This window comes from Sciurus vulgaris (assembly GCF_902686455.1).
Source record: "Sciurus vulgaris genome assembly, chromosome: 10".
NCBI classification, from domain to species: Eukaryota; Metazoa; Chordata; class Mammalia; order Rodentia; family Sciuridae; genus Sciurus; species Sciurus vulgaris.
In genome coordinates this window covers 94351881-94370212 of record NC_136470.1, presented here as the reverse complement: position 1 = coordinate 94370212, position 18332 = coordinate 94351881, and the positions used below count along the sequence as shown (strand labels likewise).

Here is an 18332-nt window from a genome sequence, read left to right as displayed (position 1 = left end):
GAGTATTTACACATATAAGAAAAAGGCTGGGTCACCAACCCACATCTTCATGTTGCTTATAAATCTCAAGCCAAAAGAGCCCTAAGCAATCCTAAGCTTGAGAAAAAATGTTAATCAAAATAGCCTCTGTCTATCCCTGCTGAGGAAATAGCATGATTAAATTGATAATTTCTGATGTATGCTGCCATTTATTTGAATTAATGCTCAATTAGGTATGCAGAAATTACTAAAGACATCAATGTAAATGACTTGATAGATGGTAAAGTCAATGAACCCAAAGCGTTATTTTGAGGTTTGAGGAATTGCTTTCTTTCTCTAGAATTGAAGAAAAGGAAAATTAAATTACTGTTAAATGGGAGTCCCAAGGTAAAGAAGGAAGGTTCCTGTGTGCTCAGGTTGGTGCAGATGTGTGCATGTGCGCTTTGTGTGTGTGTGTGTGAGAGAGAGAGAGAGAGAGGGCACACATGTATGGTGGGGGGATGGGCACGTGCTGGGATCTGATCGCACTCAGGCAGGTGCAGAAGGTTCCTCTGGGTCTCTCAGCTCCAGCAAGTCAGGGGTAGAAACTTACCCACTCTCCAGGGGCATGCCACTCTGAACTTTATATAATACTGCATTGTTTTCAACTTCAGAAATATCTACCAAAAAATCAGGGACCACGACCTCCTGGACAAAAGGAAAACTGTCACAGCACTGAAGGCGGGAGAGGACCGAGCCATTCTCCTGGGACTGGCTATGATGGTGTGCTCCATCATGATGTACTTCCTTCTGGGAATCACACTCCTGCGCTCATATATGCAGAGGTAATGCCATTGGGCTGGGGGGACACTGCCGCTAGTCTCCTCCCCCATTGCTCAGTCAACCCTGAGGTCATCTTCCTCACTTTCTTTCCTAATGAAAACTTCCAGAAGTACCTCTTACATATCTTTAATAATGCCACCTAATAATAATAATGATAGTTTTATGTGTAAGCTGCCTGTTGTTGTCAAAGGTTTTTCCTACAATGTTTTAGTCTCATCACTACACTGTAAGTATGAATATCCTTATCATAAAAATAGGAAAACCGAGGTTCGAAAGAGAGAGAGCTTTAGCTTCAGCATGTGGCCATGCCCTAGCCTGCAAAGGCATAGCCCGCTCATGGTGGCATCCCTATTCTTGCTCCTTCACATCTGCCTCCTCCCACCTGCATTCCTCTGCCACCGTGTGGCCCTTCCATCTCCCTCCACATCAGTACGTCTCAACTGCACAGCCCATAAAAACTTTAAAAATTCTGATGCCCAGCCCCCACCATCATCCCTGAAAGTTAGATTAAACAGGTTTGCAGTGGGACCTATTCATCAGTATCTTTTAAAACTCCCCAAGGGATATGAATATACTGTCAAGGTTGAGAAACTGCTGTGCATCGACCTTTTAAAATAACAGATTTTGAACGCTTTTTATTTAATGCCCTTAGGTTTACTGAATAGATAGGGAGGCAAATAAATAGTGAGACAGTTAGTATGTTCCCTCCTGAGTTAGCCATGGGATAAATCCCAGCAGCATCTCTAGCTGACTGTTGACCATAAATTGGACACTTGAAGCACAGGTGAGCCCAGCATCACTAAAACTAATGGGGGAAGTCTCACAACAGTTCAGCTTAAAGAAACAGGACCCTTTCAAATAAAAAATTGAAGTTTCCATCCAAAAGAAAATCAAACCATTTTGGGGCATTCATTTCTCAATCTAAATTAACAGCTTCATTTTAGAAGCAAAAATGTAGCCGAAATACAGTAATTTGCTGAAATAAAGGCATCGTCTTTCACATTTGTGGCTGTTCTGCTCTGTTTCTCTGATGGCCTTCAGCTGTGCTCTTTCTCAATGAAAGCGCTGATGCCTCAGGACCCCAGGGTTTGTTGATTCCAAAACCCCTTCCAAATCCTCACATCTGCTTGGAACCATCTATGACTTTTTCCTCATTGTATAAGTAAAATATGACCATCCATTTTCCAGGAAAATACAGTTTTGCCACACCAGAGGAGAGCAGGTCTAGTATCCTGCCTCTGTCATAGAATTTCACACATGCAAAAGTGCAGGAAGCTGTGGATATCTGTCCAACAAAAGGAAAGAGTATTAATCTGCACAAAAACATATTGTTTTCCAATCACTATGGTAATCAGTTTATATCCTGAAGCAAAGCATTGATTGCTGGTGTGTTACTTTCTAATTACAAATGTTAACCTTGATCATAAAAGTAAAGGCATTCTAAAATAAAAGGTGACCAAGGGGCAGCTGGACTCTTTCCAGTTGAGAGGCCTCGGGGCATCCTTATTAACCCATTAGTCTGCACAGAAGGATTTCTTTTCTACTGCTTTTATGGGGAAGCAGCACAGCACAACAGAATGAGTGAGGGCTTACAGAAACCCCTGATGGTGTTGAATCACAACTTTGATCGGTTACTAGCTACATGTCTTTGCACATGTTACATGATTTCTTTGACCCTCAATTCACTCTCCTTCAAAAGGAATTAATACCCAACTTGCAGGATTGTTGGAGAACAAAAGAAGATAACTTATGTGAAGCACCAATTGGAATTAAAAGAATTCAAATAAGTAATTGCTCTTAGCATAACCCAGGAGTTATCTTTTTTCCCTTTTTAGAATGACCTTAAGGCACTAAATCTCTGTCCTCCCATCTCTCAAGTTGGACCCCAAGCCACTCTGCCCTTTTCTTTCCTCTCTTCTACCCATACACCTTCTCTGCCTACGAACTGGGCGGGGGTGGGGGTTGGGGTGAAGGAAGCCCCGAGAGAGGCATAGCAGAAGTAAGGACTGCGGCAAAGCAAGAAGTGATACGTCAGAAAGACAGGGCGAGCACAGGTCATTATTTAGAAATGTGTCTTTGTCACACAGAGAAACAAGTTGTACCCCATTTGTTTACAATAAAAAAAAAAAAAAAAGAAATATGCCTTTGTGCTTATCAGCAAATTCAATAAGGAAATTAACAAATTGAGCCTTGGAGAATATTATGTCCAATGGAAGTCACTGAGAAAATTCTCAGGTTCCAAAGTTTGCCAACGCTATGTTAGAGTTTTCCTAAAGCGGCTCTATTCAAAAGCATAAACTTTACACAGACAGATCATATTATAGATTTGGAAAAGACTTTAGGCCCAGGAGCTAAGCAACCATCCCCTCTGTTCACATCTTCCTTGCCAGTAGCACTTGGCCTATGCTCACTCTTTCCTTTTCTCTCTAGTGTATGGACTGAAGAGACTCAATGTACCTTGCTGAATGCGTCGATCACGGAGACATTTAATTGCTCCTTCAGCTGTGGGCCAGACTGCTGGAAACTCTCTCAGTACCCCTGCCTCCAGGTGTACGTGAACCTGACTTCTTCCGGGGAAAAGCTCCTTCTCTACCACACTGAAGAGACGATGAAAATCAATCAGAAGGTAGGAACTTGGCACACTTGCATCCACACACCCCTACAAAGCTCCATGCCCCACTCATCTCTCTCTGAAGTTCCCCTTTGTCAGCATTTCAAAGAACACCACCAGGAAGTAGTCCCTGCCTCCTCCATTCACAGAACTCACTATTTGACTTCCGCCTGGAAAGTACTTTTTTTCCGTGCAAGCTATAGACAAGTCATGCCCCAATTTGCAGTAGTGCAGAGTTAGCCTTGACTTCCATTTGAAAGAATGTGTTCATATTTATACACAAGCAGGCCGGGTCTTTCAAAGTAGTAATAGAGCTTAGTTAGTGATGTGCATACCGAAAACTAAGTATTTGTCATATACCTAGGAACAAAAGGATAAAATTGCATTGCTATACTTTGCTTTTCCACAATCATTGTCAATTGGTTCTGTGACCTTGGGGGCATAACTTAACCTCTTTGAGTCTTAGCTTTCTTTTCTCTAAAAAGATGATAACAAATAATCACCTTGCAAGATCATTGTGAGAATTAGAACAGAGCATGTAGTGTTAAACAGAGCCCAGTACCTAGCACAGGACAGATTTTCAACCCATGGTCAAAGTGTGTGTGTGTGTGTGTGTGTGTGTGTGTGTTTCTTCATATATGTTGTGTTCTTAGAGGCTGGATTTGCCAGCACTGATAGAATCATGCTCAACAGTGTGTATTGTGTTAAAAGGTCTTCATAAATTTTATATTAAGAAGGTCTGGGATAACCAGTAAGTTTCAGTAGAAATTGCCATTATCAATTTTAAGTTATATTGAGTTTTAGTTTTATAGTAGCAATTTAGATGTGCAGAATACTTTCATATGCCAAGACAATCTAATATCACTCACTCTCCAATAGGACAATGAGCTCTTATTTCCAGGATACAATCCTCATGTTCTGTTATCTTTCTTATAAAAACTTCATTACAATTGCCAGGACTGAAATAATATAGCTTCTAGTTATTGGAGGAGGTGGGTGTGCAGTAGCTTGGAGGTTCAATACTAAAACATAGTGAGTAGAATATATGTCAATATATCTGAAATTCACCCTGCATTTTAGTTATAAAAACTTCAGAGAATTCTTGCAACTATCTCTGAGGATTCACCTTAATGAATATTTCAGAGAATGTTATTTGAAAATGTTTCTTCTGATTTTCTTTCATTTGTAGTAGCCACAAACAATAGCAATCCTAAATCTCTACTGCAAACACCCTCACAAAGTGTTTGTTTATCAAGATCTTCCCTCAAGTCAGATTTTTAAATCAAAGTTGACCTGTAATAATGAATACCTATAAAACTTTCAAATATCCAAGGAATTGAAAAGGAGCCAAATTCAAATAGGCACCAAAAAGTAGGAATCTTTCCATTTTCTCATTTTGACATTGGATCACTGCAGCCCTCTGAACACATTATCCAGGCTATAAATAGGAAGCAAAATTACCATTAAAAGTCCCAGTTATATATTTAGGACCAGTATTTTGTCTGCTGTCAGAATGTTCTAGGTCATTATTTGGATTATTTGCCCCACTACCTTGGGTTTTTTATTTGTTTGTTTGATACTGGGGATTAAATCCAAGGGTGCTCAACCACTGAGCCACATCCCCAGCCCTTTTTATTTTGAGACAGGTTCTCACTAGGTTGCTTACAGCTTCCCAAAGTTTCTAGGGCTGGCGTCGAACACTCGATCCTCCTGCCTCAGCCTCCTGAGCCACTGGGATTACAGGTGTGCACCACCACACGCAGTCCCACTACCTTTTTTTAAATGGAAATTATAACACCCAACCAGAAACATGAATGAAATGAAAATATACAGCTTATGTATTAGAAATTCTCCCATGTAAACACCACAAAAAATAAATAAATGAAACATTTCCTGCACTCTAAAACACCCTTTATACCTTCTCTCAATAACCGTAGGTTCTGCCCCCTGCCAAAGATAACCACTGTCTTGCCTATTATGGCAACTGCTTTCTTATTTTTCTTTGTAGTTTTATCACCTAAACATATATCCTTAAAAACTATATTTTATTTTTGCCTTATTTTTAAAAATTATATAAATGAAATCATACAGAATAATTTTGTTTATATCTGACTTCCTTCATACAGTGTATTTTCAAAGTAATTCCATTTGGTTGTAGTTCATTTTCATGACTGTATGATGTTCCATTGTATGAATATACCAATTGTACTATTGATAGAAATTCTGAGTTAACTATAGTTTGGGACTATTACAAATAACAGTGCCCTGGATATCTTCTTAAATATCTCTTGGTGCTCGAGCAGACACATTTCTTGTCAGGTATAAACCTGGGAATGAACTCCTGAGATCATAGAGTCTACATATCTTAAAGTTTAATAAGTAATGACAAATGGTTTTCTAAATGTCTGTAACAATCCATATTCCTGCCAACTGCATATGGGAGTTTTTATCACTCCAAATCTTCACAGACACTTGGAATCTTCTGTAATTTGAACTTTCACTAATGTGTTGATGGTTCCTTCTGGTTCTGATCACTAACATTTGTCGAGCTCCTTTTCATTTAATTATTGGTCACTTGGCTATGCTCCTGTGTGCAGTGTTCACCCAAGTCCCTCAGCTCCTTTTCTTTGGGGTTGTGCCTTCTTCATATTCACTGTAGGAATTGTTTAAGCCTAAATCAGAAACCTCTGCTGGCTAAGCGCAGCAAACATCTCCTCCCATTGTGTGGCCTTTTCATTCTCTGAATAATATCTTTCAATAAAAGATGTGTCTAATTTCAAGGTAACTCAAATTTGTCAACCTTTTTCTTTTTGTTTAGTACATTTATTGTTCTATTGAATAAGTCTTTGCCTACCTTGAGGTCATGAAGTCATTCTCCTTAATTTTCTTCTAGAAGCATTATTATTTTTCTTTTCACAAATAGATTACAATCACCTGGAATGGACTTTTGTGTAGGGTCAAGTTTCTTCATAATTTTTTTTTTTCTTTTTTGGTAAGGACAGCCACTAATCCAGCACATATTTTTAAAGTTCTCACTGGATTATTTTTATAATTCTACTTTTCCCTCTGTTTTCTCAGAAACTACCTAATCTTATCAAGTGTTCTTTTAGCATCTAGCCTAGAGATTATAATGGCAGCTTTGACTAATTGAGAATGTTAAACTATTTTAACTTCTTGTTCTTTTCTCAACTTACATATTATCATTTTTATTATACATAGATATACTCATGTGAACATTTATTTATTGTATATGATAAATATTTATTTATATGGGCTCCCACATTTTTCCACTTTAATTTCTTCAGTTTTTTATCTCTGAGCTTCCATCTTGGATGCTTTTTCCACAGCCTGAAGAATACTCTCTAATTAGTATTTATTTTAGTGCAATATTTTGTCTAAAGAATTTTCTCAGTTTTCACTTTTCTAAAAATATTTTTATTCCATTTTTATTCTTAAAAGATGCCTCCTCTGGCTGTTCTTTTGTTTCTGTTGTCATCTGGTGAACATTGAACATTGTCACTGTTCAGAAATCAGTTCTCAGCTTAATTTCTGCTTCTTTGAAGGTAATCTTAGCCTATTTTAAAGATCGTTTCCTTTTTCTTTCTACAGTTTAATAGCCATATGCCAAAGTGTATGGTTATTTTCGTTTAGCCTTCTTAGCTCTCAGGTTTCTTGCCCTGTTTCTTGATGTCCTTCTTAGAAGGTGCTCAGACATTGTCTCATCAAACAATCTTCATCCTCACTTCCTCTCTCTTCTCCTTCTGGAACTCCAGATGGTCATCTGTTAGGCTTTCTCCTTAGCAATTCTTTAGATTAGCAATCCTTTCCTCAACTCTGACAAGTTTCATCTATTAATCTCATCTAAAGCTCTTCATGTCTCTTATTTTCAGCTCTAGATTATCTACTTGGGTCTTATTTTATCATTTCCTATTTCCTGCAATATTATAATTCTTGTATTTTAAATATTTCATTGTAAAAAATGAAAGTATATTTGTTTTAAAGTCTGTTTTGATGACTTCAATATCTGAAGTCCCCATGTAATGGTTCTACTTTTTTCTTCTTTTCATGTTTTTATGTTGTTTTGTGCTTTCTAGATATTTTTGGCTTGGGAAATCATATTTTTTAAATTATTTATAAAAATAATTTTAAACATGGGATGATGTCATGATGCCATCTTTTCTAAAAAGTGTTTCCATTTGTTTCTGCCTGGTCCCTGAGGACACCAACCCTTTAGGACTACTACATTCTAACTTCATAAATTGAGATATTCAAATCTGAGTGCAGTCCCTGTGAGGACTTGTTGAAGTTGCTCCTAGGATTGTGCCTAAGATGTAGACCTTCAGAGACCTAACCCAAAAGTGAATGCAGGGGAGTTCTCTGGGCCCCCACTTGATAGGCCTTCAATGATAATTCCTACCCATAGCTCTGCAAGGCTCTCAAAAGTGCCATCCAGGATCTTAGACTCTTAGTTACCTTCCACAATGAGCAACACTCCTGAAGGAAAGACAGACACTCAACCCACTTTCCTGGCCCAGAAGTTCTTTACTCTCTGCATAGCCTCTCCTTTTAATCAGAAATATACATTCTGAAAATGCACTTATCTCCATGTAACAAGGTCATTTAACCATCTTTGTGCAACATAAGGAATGTTTAGGATATTCCTGGCCAAAAGAGTATTCTCAATGTCAACCTTCTCTTTCTGTTACCCTCCCACAACCTGACCAGAAATGGTCAATTATAATGGGTAGAGGTCTGTGTGTGTGTTGCATGTATGTGTGTGTTGTGTTTTGTTTGTGGTGCTGAGGATCAAATCCAGAGCTTCATGCTTGCATGCTAAGCATGCACTCTACCACTGAGCTACATTCCTAGCCCCTGAACTCAGTTATTGAGATGCATAAGGAACTACTGACAAGGTTTGACCTGAGACACCAGGAGGCAAAAGGATTCAATTAAGCTGTCTGTATCTTTGTAGAAAAACATTCAAATGGATTTTAATTTTAAATTTTCACGCTCTCATATTTTTTTCTTTGCCTTTAAACCCTGTGCCCAGCCTCTTGTCAACATTACAACCAAAGCTGCTTAAGCTGATAAGCTGGCATGCTCTTGTGGAGCCATTGGCTGACTAATGGTCTCTGGGAGCTGCAATGGGCTCAAGGGCCCCTGCCTCCCTTGGCCACAAGGCTGTTGCTAGAATCCTAAATAGCAGCTAAGTATTAATTCACTGTGATTGTTGCTTGTGAATTCCTCACTTTTGATCTTCTTTGGGAGTTTAACTTCTTTTAAAGAAGGATTCTCAAAAAAAAATGCCCATCTGTTTTAAGGGTGGATTCAAAATGTAGTGTTGTGTAAAACATTAAAATATATCCATTTTTTGATGTATTGTATAATACCATCTATGATATTTTATATAACTTTTGTGGAGAAGATAATGATTTTTAGTGGAGAATATGTTTCATAAATTAACCAAATATTTATAATCCCAAACAGCATCACCCTTCATTTTCTTGCTCATTCTAAAGTTTTAATAGCTTCTCTAAATTCAGAGAATGTACATATCTAAACCAGAGTTTCTCAACTCAGCACTATGGATTTTAGGGTAGGATAATTCTTTGTTTTCAGTGAAGGTGAAGTAGGGACCTGCCCAGCTGTGTAGCAGCAATCCACTAGGTGACAAGCCTAGTTGTGACAACTAGAATATTTCCAGACAGTGGCAGAATCACTGCTTACATTTTATTTAACTTTGCTTTTGGATGCTATGAAATCCTGAAATTCTATGAAAAGCTCCTAAGTTCCTCTGCACAACATTGCTAGGGTATGGAATAAAGAAAGTAAATTTGAGACTCTAAATGAAAAATAAGAGGGATCCAGCATTTATTAAGTGCCCAGTATGTATTATGTGCCCAGTATGTATTATGTGCCCAGCATTATGCTAAAAATCTTACTAAGAATATCTCATTTATTCCCCCTAAAATAATAATTGCCAAATTTTATCATGAGCTTACAATGTGCCAGACACTGTGTATTGCCAAATATCTTACACAAACTAGCTTATTTAATTGTAGAAATAATCACACATGTTAGGTACTACTGTTATCCATACTTTACAGTAATGATGCTGAGTTTAGAAAATGAATTTCCTCAGTTATGCATCTCCCAATTAATTAGGTCTAATTTAAAACTTATGTCTCTACTCCATCACACCATCTCCTAAAGAGAAAAACTTCAGAGAATCCTCTTGAGAGAATAAAGACAAGTGTTCTGGAAATCCATATTCTATTATTCTTATTTATATTTACTCTTCTATTAGCATATTCTGGTGAGCAGATGATAATCTGTATCATTCCATCATATTCCAAGAAGTTCATAGGATCAAGTAAAAGACCATAAGCAAGGAATTGAATTATGTGTAAATAATTCTGTGGCTCCACAGGGAAGGTAATGGTTGTGTATACAGTGCCAGTGTACACACAGTGGATATAAAATAGAGCAAAACTCACTCTGAAAATGGTACAAAAGAGTTGGGAAACATTTCCTAAAACTTGACCTCTGACATCACCATAATTAGCAAGTTAAATGTTGAGATATTTATTACATTTTTGTTGAAATTGCCTATGGACCACTGTTTTAGTCAGCTTTTTTGCTGTGACTAAAAGACCTGAACAGAACAATTTTAGAGGAACAAAAGTTTATTTAGGGGCTCATGGTTTCAGAGGACTCAGTCCATAGACAGCTGGCTCTACTACTCAGGTCAAGGTGAGGCATGACATCATGGCAGAAGATCGTGGTGGAGGGATGCAGCTCAGATGATGATCAGGAAGCAGAGAGAGAGACTCCACTCCCTAGATACAAAATAGTACCCCAAAGCCACACCACCCAATGCCCAACTCCTGCAACCACACCCTCTCCACCCTCAGTTACCACTCAGCTAACCCTTATCAGGGAATTAATTCACTGACTGGGTTAAGACTCTCACAACCCAATCATTTCTCCTTGACCCTTCTTGCATTGTCTCATACATGAGCTTTTGGGGGACACCTCACATTATTATAACAACCACAGATTCAGAAATACTTCTGTGATTGACAAAGTTAATCCTCACCAAAACTGAATTCTGAGACAGCTGGGTACACCTTCATGGAGAAATGAAAGGAAGAGTATGCCTGTAAGAAGCTTATATAAACCTTATGTTACTGAGCATGGAGAAGAAAAACCGGGAAAAGAAACTATTGCTTCCCAATGCCAAGAGGACCATGGCAAAGGGTCAAGGTCAGATTAGATATCTGACTCACCCTGAATCAAATCAGATACATTGCAGACCTTGGGACTCTACTGCATAGGCTACTCCAGATATTGAATAATTCCAAGGCTTTAGACAACTTCCATCTCATCCCTGGATCTTTTAAGTTAATTCTCTACTCCAAGTCAAACAGAAATGCCATAATAAATGTAAGAACTTTGGAAAAATACAGCAAAGGAAAAAAATGGACTTTCATAGCAGAGCATGAATTCTGTTTTTCATTTCTCTACCAAACACTTCCAACAGTCCCACTTGCCAACATCAAGCAGATAACGTCAAGTACAAACTAATCAGGTCTAAACTAAAGGGGTAAGCTTGAGGATTCACTATTCTAAAAGTGATAAAGATCTGGAAGTCTCATAAAAGGAAAGAAAAATAAAGTCCCAATTGCTCTCTCAACATTAGTCTATCACTAGTGTTCAAAAAACTCTATAAAGTTCAAAATATACTTGTGGGCCAGAGTAACCCAAGGCCACCAGTTGATGAGCTCATTTTTTGAGTATAGGGATTATGTCTTATTCTCTAGCATAGAACACAAAGTCTGGTAAATTGTGTGTACTTCATGAATATGTATGACACATTCATTGTTTAAGTACAGTAGAAAAAATTCCATCTTACTTTGGAATGAAAAAAATGTGTATTCACATTATCAATTTTGTTTGTTTATTTAACTCACGGACATCATGTAGTAGGATGCCCTGGTTACTGGTGGGTTGAGAACAAATCTGTAATCCTCTCTGAGGGGACAGCCTTTGATGAAAGCCTTTTTAGACACGTTCCTGTCGTGTCTCATCAACCACCCCTTCTTTTGCTCTCTATTTCTAACTATCTTGTATTGCTTATCATTTTGATGCCTATATTTAGCGTGCTACCAGGCACACTGGCACAATATTTACTGCCACTCAATAAATATTGATTGGGGTTTCATTAAACTTCTGACCCATTTCTGAAATAAGATACTTTCTTTTTTATAAAAAAAAAAAAAAAAAAAAAAAAAAAAAAGCCAAAGAAGGACAAACTCCTCCCCTGCGGGGTCCTGAGAAATTGATAACTCCGTTCCTCCTGACAGTGACAGTGAGCTTATTCAACCAGATCCCACTCCCAGGGCTCCCGCCCCTCCCTGCATCTTTTATCTTTGGGATGAAGGCATGTCACTCTGCTTCACACATGCCTAGTGAAGCGTGTTGATAAGAAAACCCCAACAGGTAGTTTCTCAAAACTTCTGTCCATCATGAGAATAAAAAAATATAACTGTGGATGTAAAAGATCCTGGAAGTGAAGCTAAGAAATTGTCGTCATGTTCCAAAGAACTGAACAGAATATACAATTGCTGGGTCTTCAGTGACCAGAGAAGGCACATTCAGGACCCAGGTTTCTATACGTAGGAGAGGAAAGGTCATGCCAGGGGACAACTTTATGGCTTTCAATATCAAAAAATAGTTTCTGTCTTTCAAGTATCTAAAAGATTGGGGAAAAGAAGTAAAGTTGATTAACAAAACTCAAGATTAAGAAGAGAGATGTGAGTTAAATCTTCTGCAGAATGTGTCCTTCAGAGGTTTGGTAGATTTATATATTATATGTTAAGGCACAAAAGAAATCATTACCAATGACCAGAGCAAAAATATTAATGTACTTGTGTATATAAAATAATTACCAATATGTTCCTTTCTGTTATATATCACATATAGTCTAAAAGTCAAATCTTTCCATTCCCATACCTTCCAATAAAAAGATCTAAAAATGCTAAGGTCTTTATCTTTTCAATCTACATTACATTTTCCAACTGTGTTGATCAATATCATTTGCTGAAATACATTCCATATATTCTAACCAATCACATGAAAGTATCTTCCTAACACATGATGAAATCATAAGACAAGTAAATCTTTACACCCAATTCCTACCAGCCTCAGGAAGATAGTTTGAGCCAAACAAACAGAAATCTAGAAACCAAAGGTAGAATTCTGTGTTTTGCAGATAGGACAGGACAAAAAGATAGGGACACAAGACAGGAACCACTGAACAGAGCTGCCCCTGTGGAAATAATGCAGCTGATAATTTAGCCATTCTTAGCCATTTCATGACTTAGAACATGAAGATTTTAAAGGATCATGTGGACATATATGATATTCCAAGAGAAAATGTGGTAATTAAAATTTATGGAGGCTTTATAGCTTATTTATCATTTAATGCTCACAGAAACCCTGCTGAGGAAATCTCTAGTAAACCCTTGTTATACATTAAGTTGGTTCTGAGGGACCATACAATTTTCCTACAGTAACCTGTCCTAAACACAACTCAGGATCTTTCTTACACTGCCTACGTTCATTATCACAAACAAAATCAATAAGAAAAAGAAATGAATGATTGACATATGGTAGAATTTTCATGGGTGGTTAACAGTCTAGCAGAAGCCAATGTGTGTGTTGAAAAGTTGCAGGTGACAAGTTAGGAAGAGCTAAAAACATCAGGGTAGAGGGTCCTTTCTCCAAGCACCTGCCTGCTTCACTTACATGTGCCACTGGTCCTGAGGACCCCAGTCAGATCTTGTTTGGAATAGCCAGGTTACATGTGCACATTTCAGACCCTGACATCTTTAAACTTTAATAAGCAGCTCCTGTATTACAACCTTGCTAGATAGTCTCAATGGTAGTTTATATCTAATTTTATTTGGAAGAATCTTACCTAGTAAGAGAATTATTGCCATTCAGCAGAAAAAATGTTTCATTTAAATTTTTTTTTCTTAAGCCAAATCAATACATGAGAGCATAAGAAAAGGGAAAAAAACCCTCTATTTTTAATAGAATGCCATTTTTATTGAGATCAATTCAATAACTCAGTGCTGTTAGCCACTGAAACTCCTATAAACTATCTTGGCACAAAAATATACGGGGGCCTGAGGCATTTATAATCTAAATTGGCTCAGTTTGAATTCAGTCATAAATGACTTATCCATATTTGTTGTTTTTTTCTTAATACTTTTCTTCAAAAAATATTTTAAAAACTAAAAACATGATCTGTAAAACTTAAAAAGATTTTTAAAAAGATTAAAAATTTTTTTAAAAATTTTAAAAAAAAAGGTCTTAAAGCCTTTTGATCCAGAGGCATCCACCTGGTAGAGAATTTGCTTCCTGGCAGTCACAGGCCAATTACCATGCTCAGTTATAAGTCACTGTGAACTTCTGGTTTCTTGAGGATGCTTTCAGCCTCTTCATGCTGTGCTAACACCAGCACTCTGCTGTACTCACAGGGATATGTGTACTCACATTTATTCTTCAATGGTTGAATTTCAAGGTGTCAGCCAGGCCTGGCTACAAGAACATCACTTTAAGCATGGTTTATAATAATGCTGGCATGCCATGCTCCATTCTTAACTAATCAAAGAAACTTCCTGCTGCTTATAGTCAAATAATCCAATGATTATAGCTCAGCAAACAAAGTAAAGTGCCTGTGTACCCACTAATAAAGTCAGGAGGTAGACCAATTCAAATACACCCCATTATCAGGAACTCATCTAATTTCCTTCATATTATCTTTCTGTGAAATCTATAGGTCTATATTTTTCTGAAATTCAAGACCCTCACCCCAAATCTCCTATCAATGTACCTCAAAATTTACCCATAGCCCACCTTATCTGTGTCTCTGAATACAGTATTGTAAGTTGTGCACTGCACAACACTGAGGATACCCATCACACTGTAAGTTAAGGATGCAAGTATTTATGGTCACCATTAACAATAATATATGGGTAGTTTTCATAAAATCAGTTTATTAAGATAATTTTCCAGCGGAAGTAATAGTGTTTTGAAGATGAGGCATAGTTTTCTAAAACACTATATAGATTAGTGGTGATTTGTTCAGAAATCACTTTAATTCAGAAAGTCAATTGGATTAATCATTTGATAATATACATGACAAGAAACAGAGAATCTATTGAGAGAGGCTTAACATAGAAGGGGAGAAGAGTTAACCAAGGAGCCTTGTATCTCCCAGAAAAGTGCCTTACATTAATCACCTTTTTCCCCAACTTTTTAAAAAACTGTTGACATTATGATGTCAGTTTTGTCACTGTACCTGTACAGACCAAGGAACACAGGTCACAGAGATTTCACGTCCTCAGAGATCATTTTAAGTTGGAGGGAATGTCTTCAAATATGCCTAATGCATAATTTTAAAAACTACATGAAAGTTATTTAATTCCATCTTTATCCAAAAAAATGGAGAAGGAGAAGGACAGGAAGAGGAAACAGAGAGGAACAGATAAAGTTAGGAAGGGAAGAGATACATGGAGGAGAAAGATCAAAGGATAGAACTGTGCAGAAAGATAGAGAGGAGTGATGTGTAGATCTGATAGCAAGAAGCGTAAGAGGAGAAAAGATCAAAGGAAAGACACAGTGAGTTCTCAAATTAGGAGTGACTGGGGTCTGCTTTGGGGCAAGTTTCTTTGGCAAATCATGCGGCAGAGATGGCAACCAGTGACCAAAGTGACTTGGCAGAACCAAAGGAAGCCATGCCAAAATAAAAGAACAAACTACTTTTGATATTGGTATGACTGCAAACTATAGGCATTACATGAACAGACGTGAGCAGACAAAACCAGGAGAGTTAACACTCTAATTCCACGGAGAAGGATGTTCAATAGGAAATGATGAAAACCCAGCACACTTCCCTAGAGCCTAGTTGGAGTCATTTTCTTTGTGTGTGTGTGTGGTATGTAATATGGGAGGATTAAATCAAGCTAATTAATATTTCCCTGATTTTATTTTAATCGATAATTTAATAATACATAGGTGGATTATCAAGGAACATCTTGGTCAGATACTCTAAAACAGTACATTAAGCAATGTGTAAGGATTTCTTAGAGTTTCTAGAGGAACCACTCTGAATACAAAAAGAATAACCCCAGTGGCCAGGTGGTGCATGACTGTAATCCCAGCAGATGGGAGTCTGAAGCAGGAATATGGAGAGTTCAAAGCCAGTCTCAGCAAAAGTGAGGCACTAAGCAACTCAGTGAGACCCCATCTCTAAATAAAATATGAAAAAGGGCTGGGAATGTGGCTCAGTGGTTGAGTGCCCCTAAATACAATCCCTAGTACCAAACAAAAAAACAAACAAAAAAATAACCACAGTGGTCATTTCACTGATAAATTAAGTTGGTTGCTGTACTCTACCCCTCCTACTGTCTGTCTGTCTGTTTCTCCCTCTCTCTCTCTCTCTCTCTCTCTCTCTCTCTCTCACACACACACACACACACACACACACACACACATACACATTTTGGTAACAGTTTACCTCATTCTCTACAGTGTTCCTACATACCCAAGTGTGAAAAAAGTTTTGAAGAGTCCATGTCCCTGGTGAACGTCGTCATGGAAAACTTCAGGAAGTACCAGCACTTCTCTTGCTATTTTGACCCAGAAGGAAACCAGAAGAATGTCATCCTAACCAAACTCTACAGTTCCAACGTGCTGTTCCACTCACTCTTCTGGCCCACATGCATGATGGCTGGGGGCGTGGTGATCGTGGCCATGGTGAAACTCACACAGTACCTCTCCCTGCTCTGTGAGAGGATCCAGCGGATCAATAGATAAAAGCAAACATGGATGAAATAGTTTTCTTTAAAGCTCAAATACTGTTTTCTTTCATTCTTCACCAAAGAACCTTAAGTTTGTAACGTGCAGTCTGTTATAAGTTCCTTAATATATTATTATGTGTAGAGCAATAATGCAAAAGCTGTTCTATATGCAAACATGATGTCTTTATTATTCAGGAGAAGAAACACTGTTTTGTGTTGGTTGGTTCTTTTCATAGTCTTGTTTTGTTGCTGGAACTAGTGTGTCCTTCCTTCCTTCCGCCAAAATGGGGCTCAGTTATTTATTTGCCAAGCTATATGGAAGAATGTAGCAACATCAATGTGCTAAGGTCTGTGTTCTGAGGTATCAGATCTCTTAAAGACAAGATTTTTCATCATTAATTGTTTACTAAAGCTATAGCCAAAAATATTTTTTCCCTTTCTGAATCAAATTGAGCCCTGTAGCAAGTGAAGGGACTGGATTTTCTAATTAGGGTGTTAAGCATTTTCCTTGTATTTTTACCATGTGACTAAAAAGAAGGGAAATCTAGCCAGTTACTTTCCTTTCATTACTTTTTATTCACAACTTTAGATTTTTTAAACTGATTTCCAAAAATAAAAAATAAGCTTTTCTCATTAGCTAATTCTGTAGTTGCTTCCTATGATTTAAATAGAAAATTAAGAGCCCTTTTCCATTTTAAGACCCGCTACTGTGTGAAAAGATGATACCAACAAAGGATTCATTATCTTTGGACTGAGTGAGTGTTGGTGGGTGCTCCTCTAAGATGCAGGAACATCTGTGGTACTAAGATATTTGCGTGAAAATCTTTATTCCATCTCAACTGAACTGTTTGGTGGTACAAATTAAGATGCTGTTTGCTGGTAAAGACTGGTGAACTGGTTTCAATGGGTAAATCTACTGGGGTAAATTAACATATTGGAATTATTCTTCGGAAATTTATGATTAAGTTAAGGAATGTGTAGTCTGTCCTCTGACAAGTGTTCTCTGTCAGGACTTTAAAGCTATGTACACAGAATATTTGTCTCCTCTACATGTTTTATTTTTCTATTTATAATTCCCCTTTTTTGTTGTTATATTTTATACACAGAAAAGACCTTTTTCTTAACACACATTTGAACTGAATAACAGATTTAAAGGAAGCCTTTCTTCACATTGCTATTTACTTATTGTATTTGGGGGGGGGGAAATGAGGGATTCGTTTTAAATAAAAACATTCCATCTTTTATTTACTATCACTGTCAAAAGGAGAAGACAAACATCTATCTTTCTCATCTATATTTAAGTACCTTTTTGTAATGTAGTATCAAAGTTTTTTAGGTATTGCAAAATTTTACAAATCACTTGTGGAATGAATGGCAAAAATAATCTGATGATGTAAAAATTATTCTGCAATATTGTAATTCATAGTTTGACTTTTCATAAGCAAATAAATCCCTAGGGTGTGATCAGGACTTCAGATGTGTAATTAAAATTTTTTTTAATTCATTACTCACAAGATTTGAATACTTCTTGCATTCTGAGCTGGCAAACCCATGGTAGTCCAAAAACTTGTAATTTTAGGTATTTTAAGAGATTAAAAAGTTTTCCTTTTTTTTTTTTTTTACACATAAACACATACATACAATGTTTTAAACACTTTAAAAAAAAACTATTTCTACTCTATCTTAAAAACAATTGTGAAGATAATAGAGAAATCTTTGGGTCAATGGGGCTGCAAATTTTTCATCTTTAGTGTTCCCTGGGTATCCCTTCAAGTGATCCAAGGGTGAAATGTGTGAGTGAAACTATTATGATTTTTTAAAAATTTTCCTCTGAATTTTTATTAAAAATTCCCAACTGACATTTTACATAAGGATGTAGGAATCTCAAAAGAATGACACCAGACAGATATTAACTAGTACCTTCTTGAGTCCCAAAACAACAAGAGCCCCTTTGGGTGATTTAGATGTGTGCATAGTTACCCAGAAGAAAGATCAGGGCATAGTGCTTTAAATTCTTTGCAAGTTTTAACTGATTTATGCTTTATAAC

At 37.2% G+C, this 18332-nt stretch overlaps 1 protein-coding gene across 1 annotated transcript in view; it reads left to right on the top strand.

Moving 5' to 3' along the window:
• Positions 1-17749, top strand: part of KCNMB2 (potassium calcium-activated channel subfamily M regulatory beta subunit 2) — a 236424-nt gene extending 218675 nt beyond the window's left edge. The window contains exons 3-5 of the mRNA XM_079156379.1: positions 633-803; positions 3232-3427; positions 16016-17749. Of these exons, the coding sequence (XP_079012505.1) occupies positions 633-803; positions 3232-3427; positions 16016-16300 (652 nt within the window). The 3' untranslated portion in view covers positions 16301-17749. The remainder of the gene's footprint in view (positions 1-632; positions 804-3231; positions 3428-16015) is intronic.
• Positions 17750-18332: the final 583 nt, after the last annotated feature.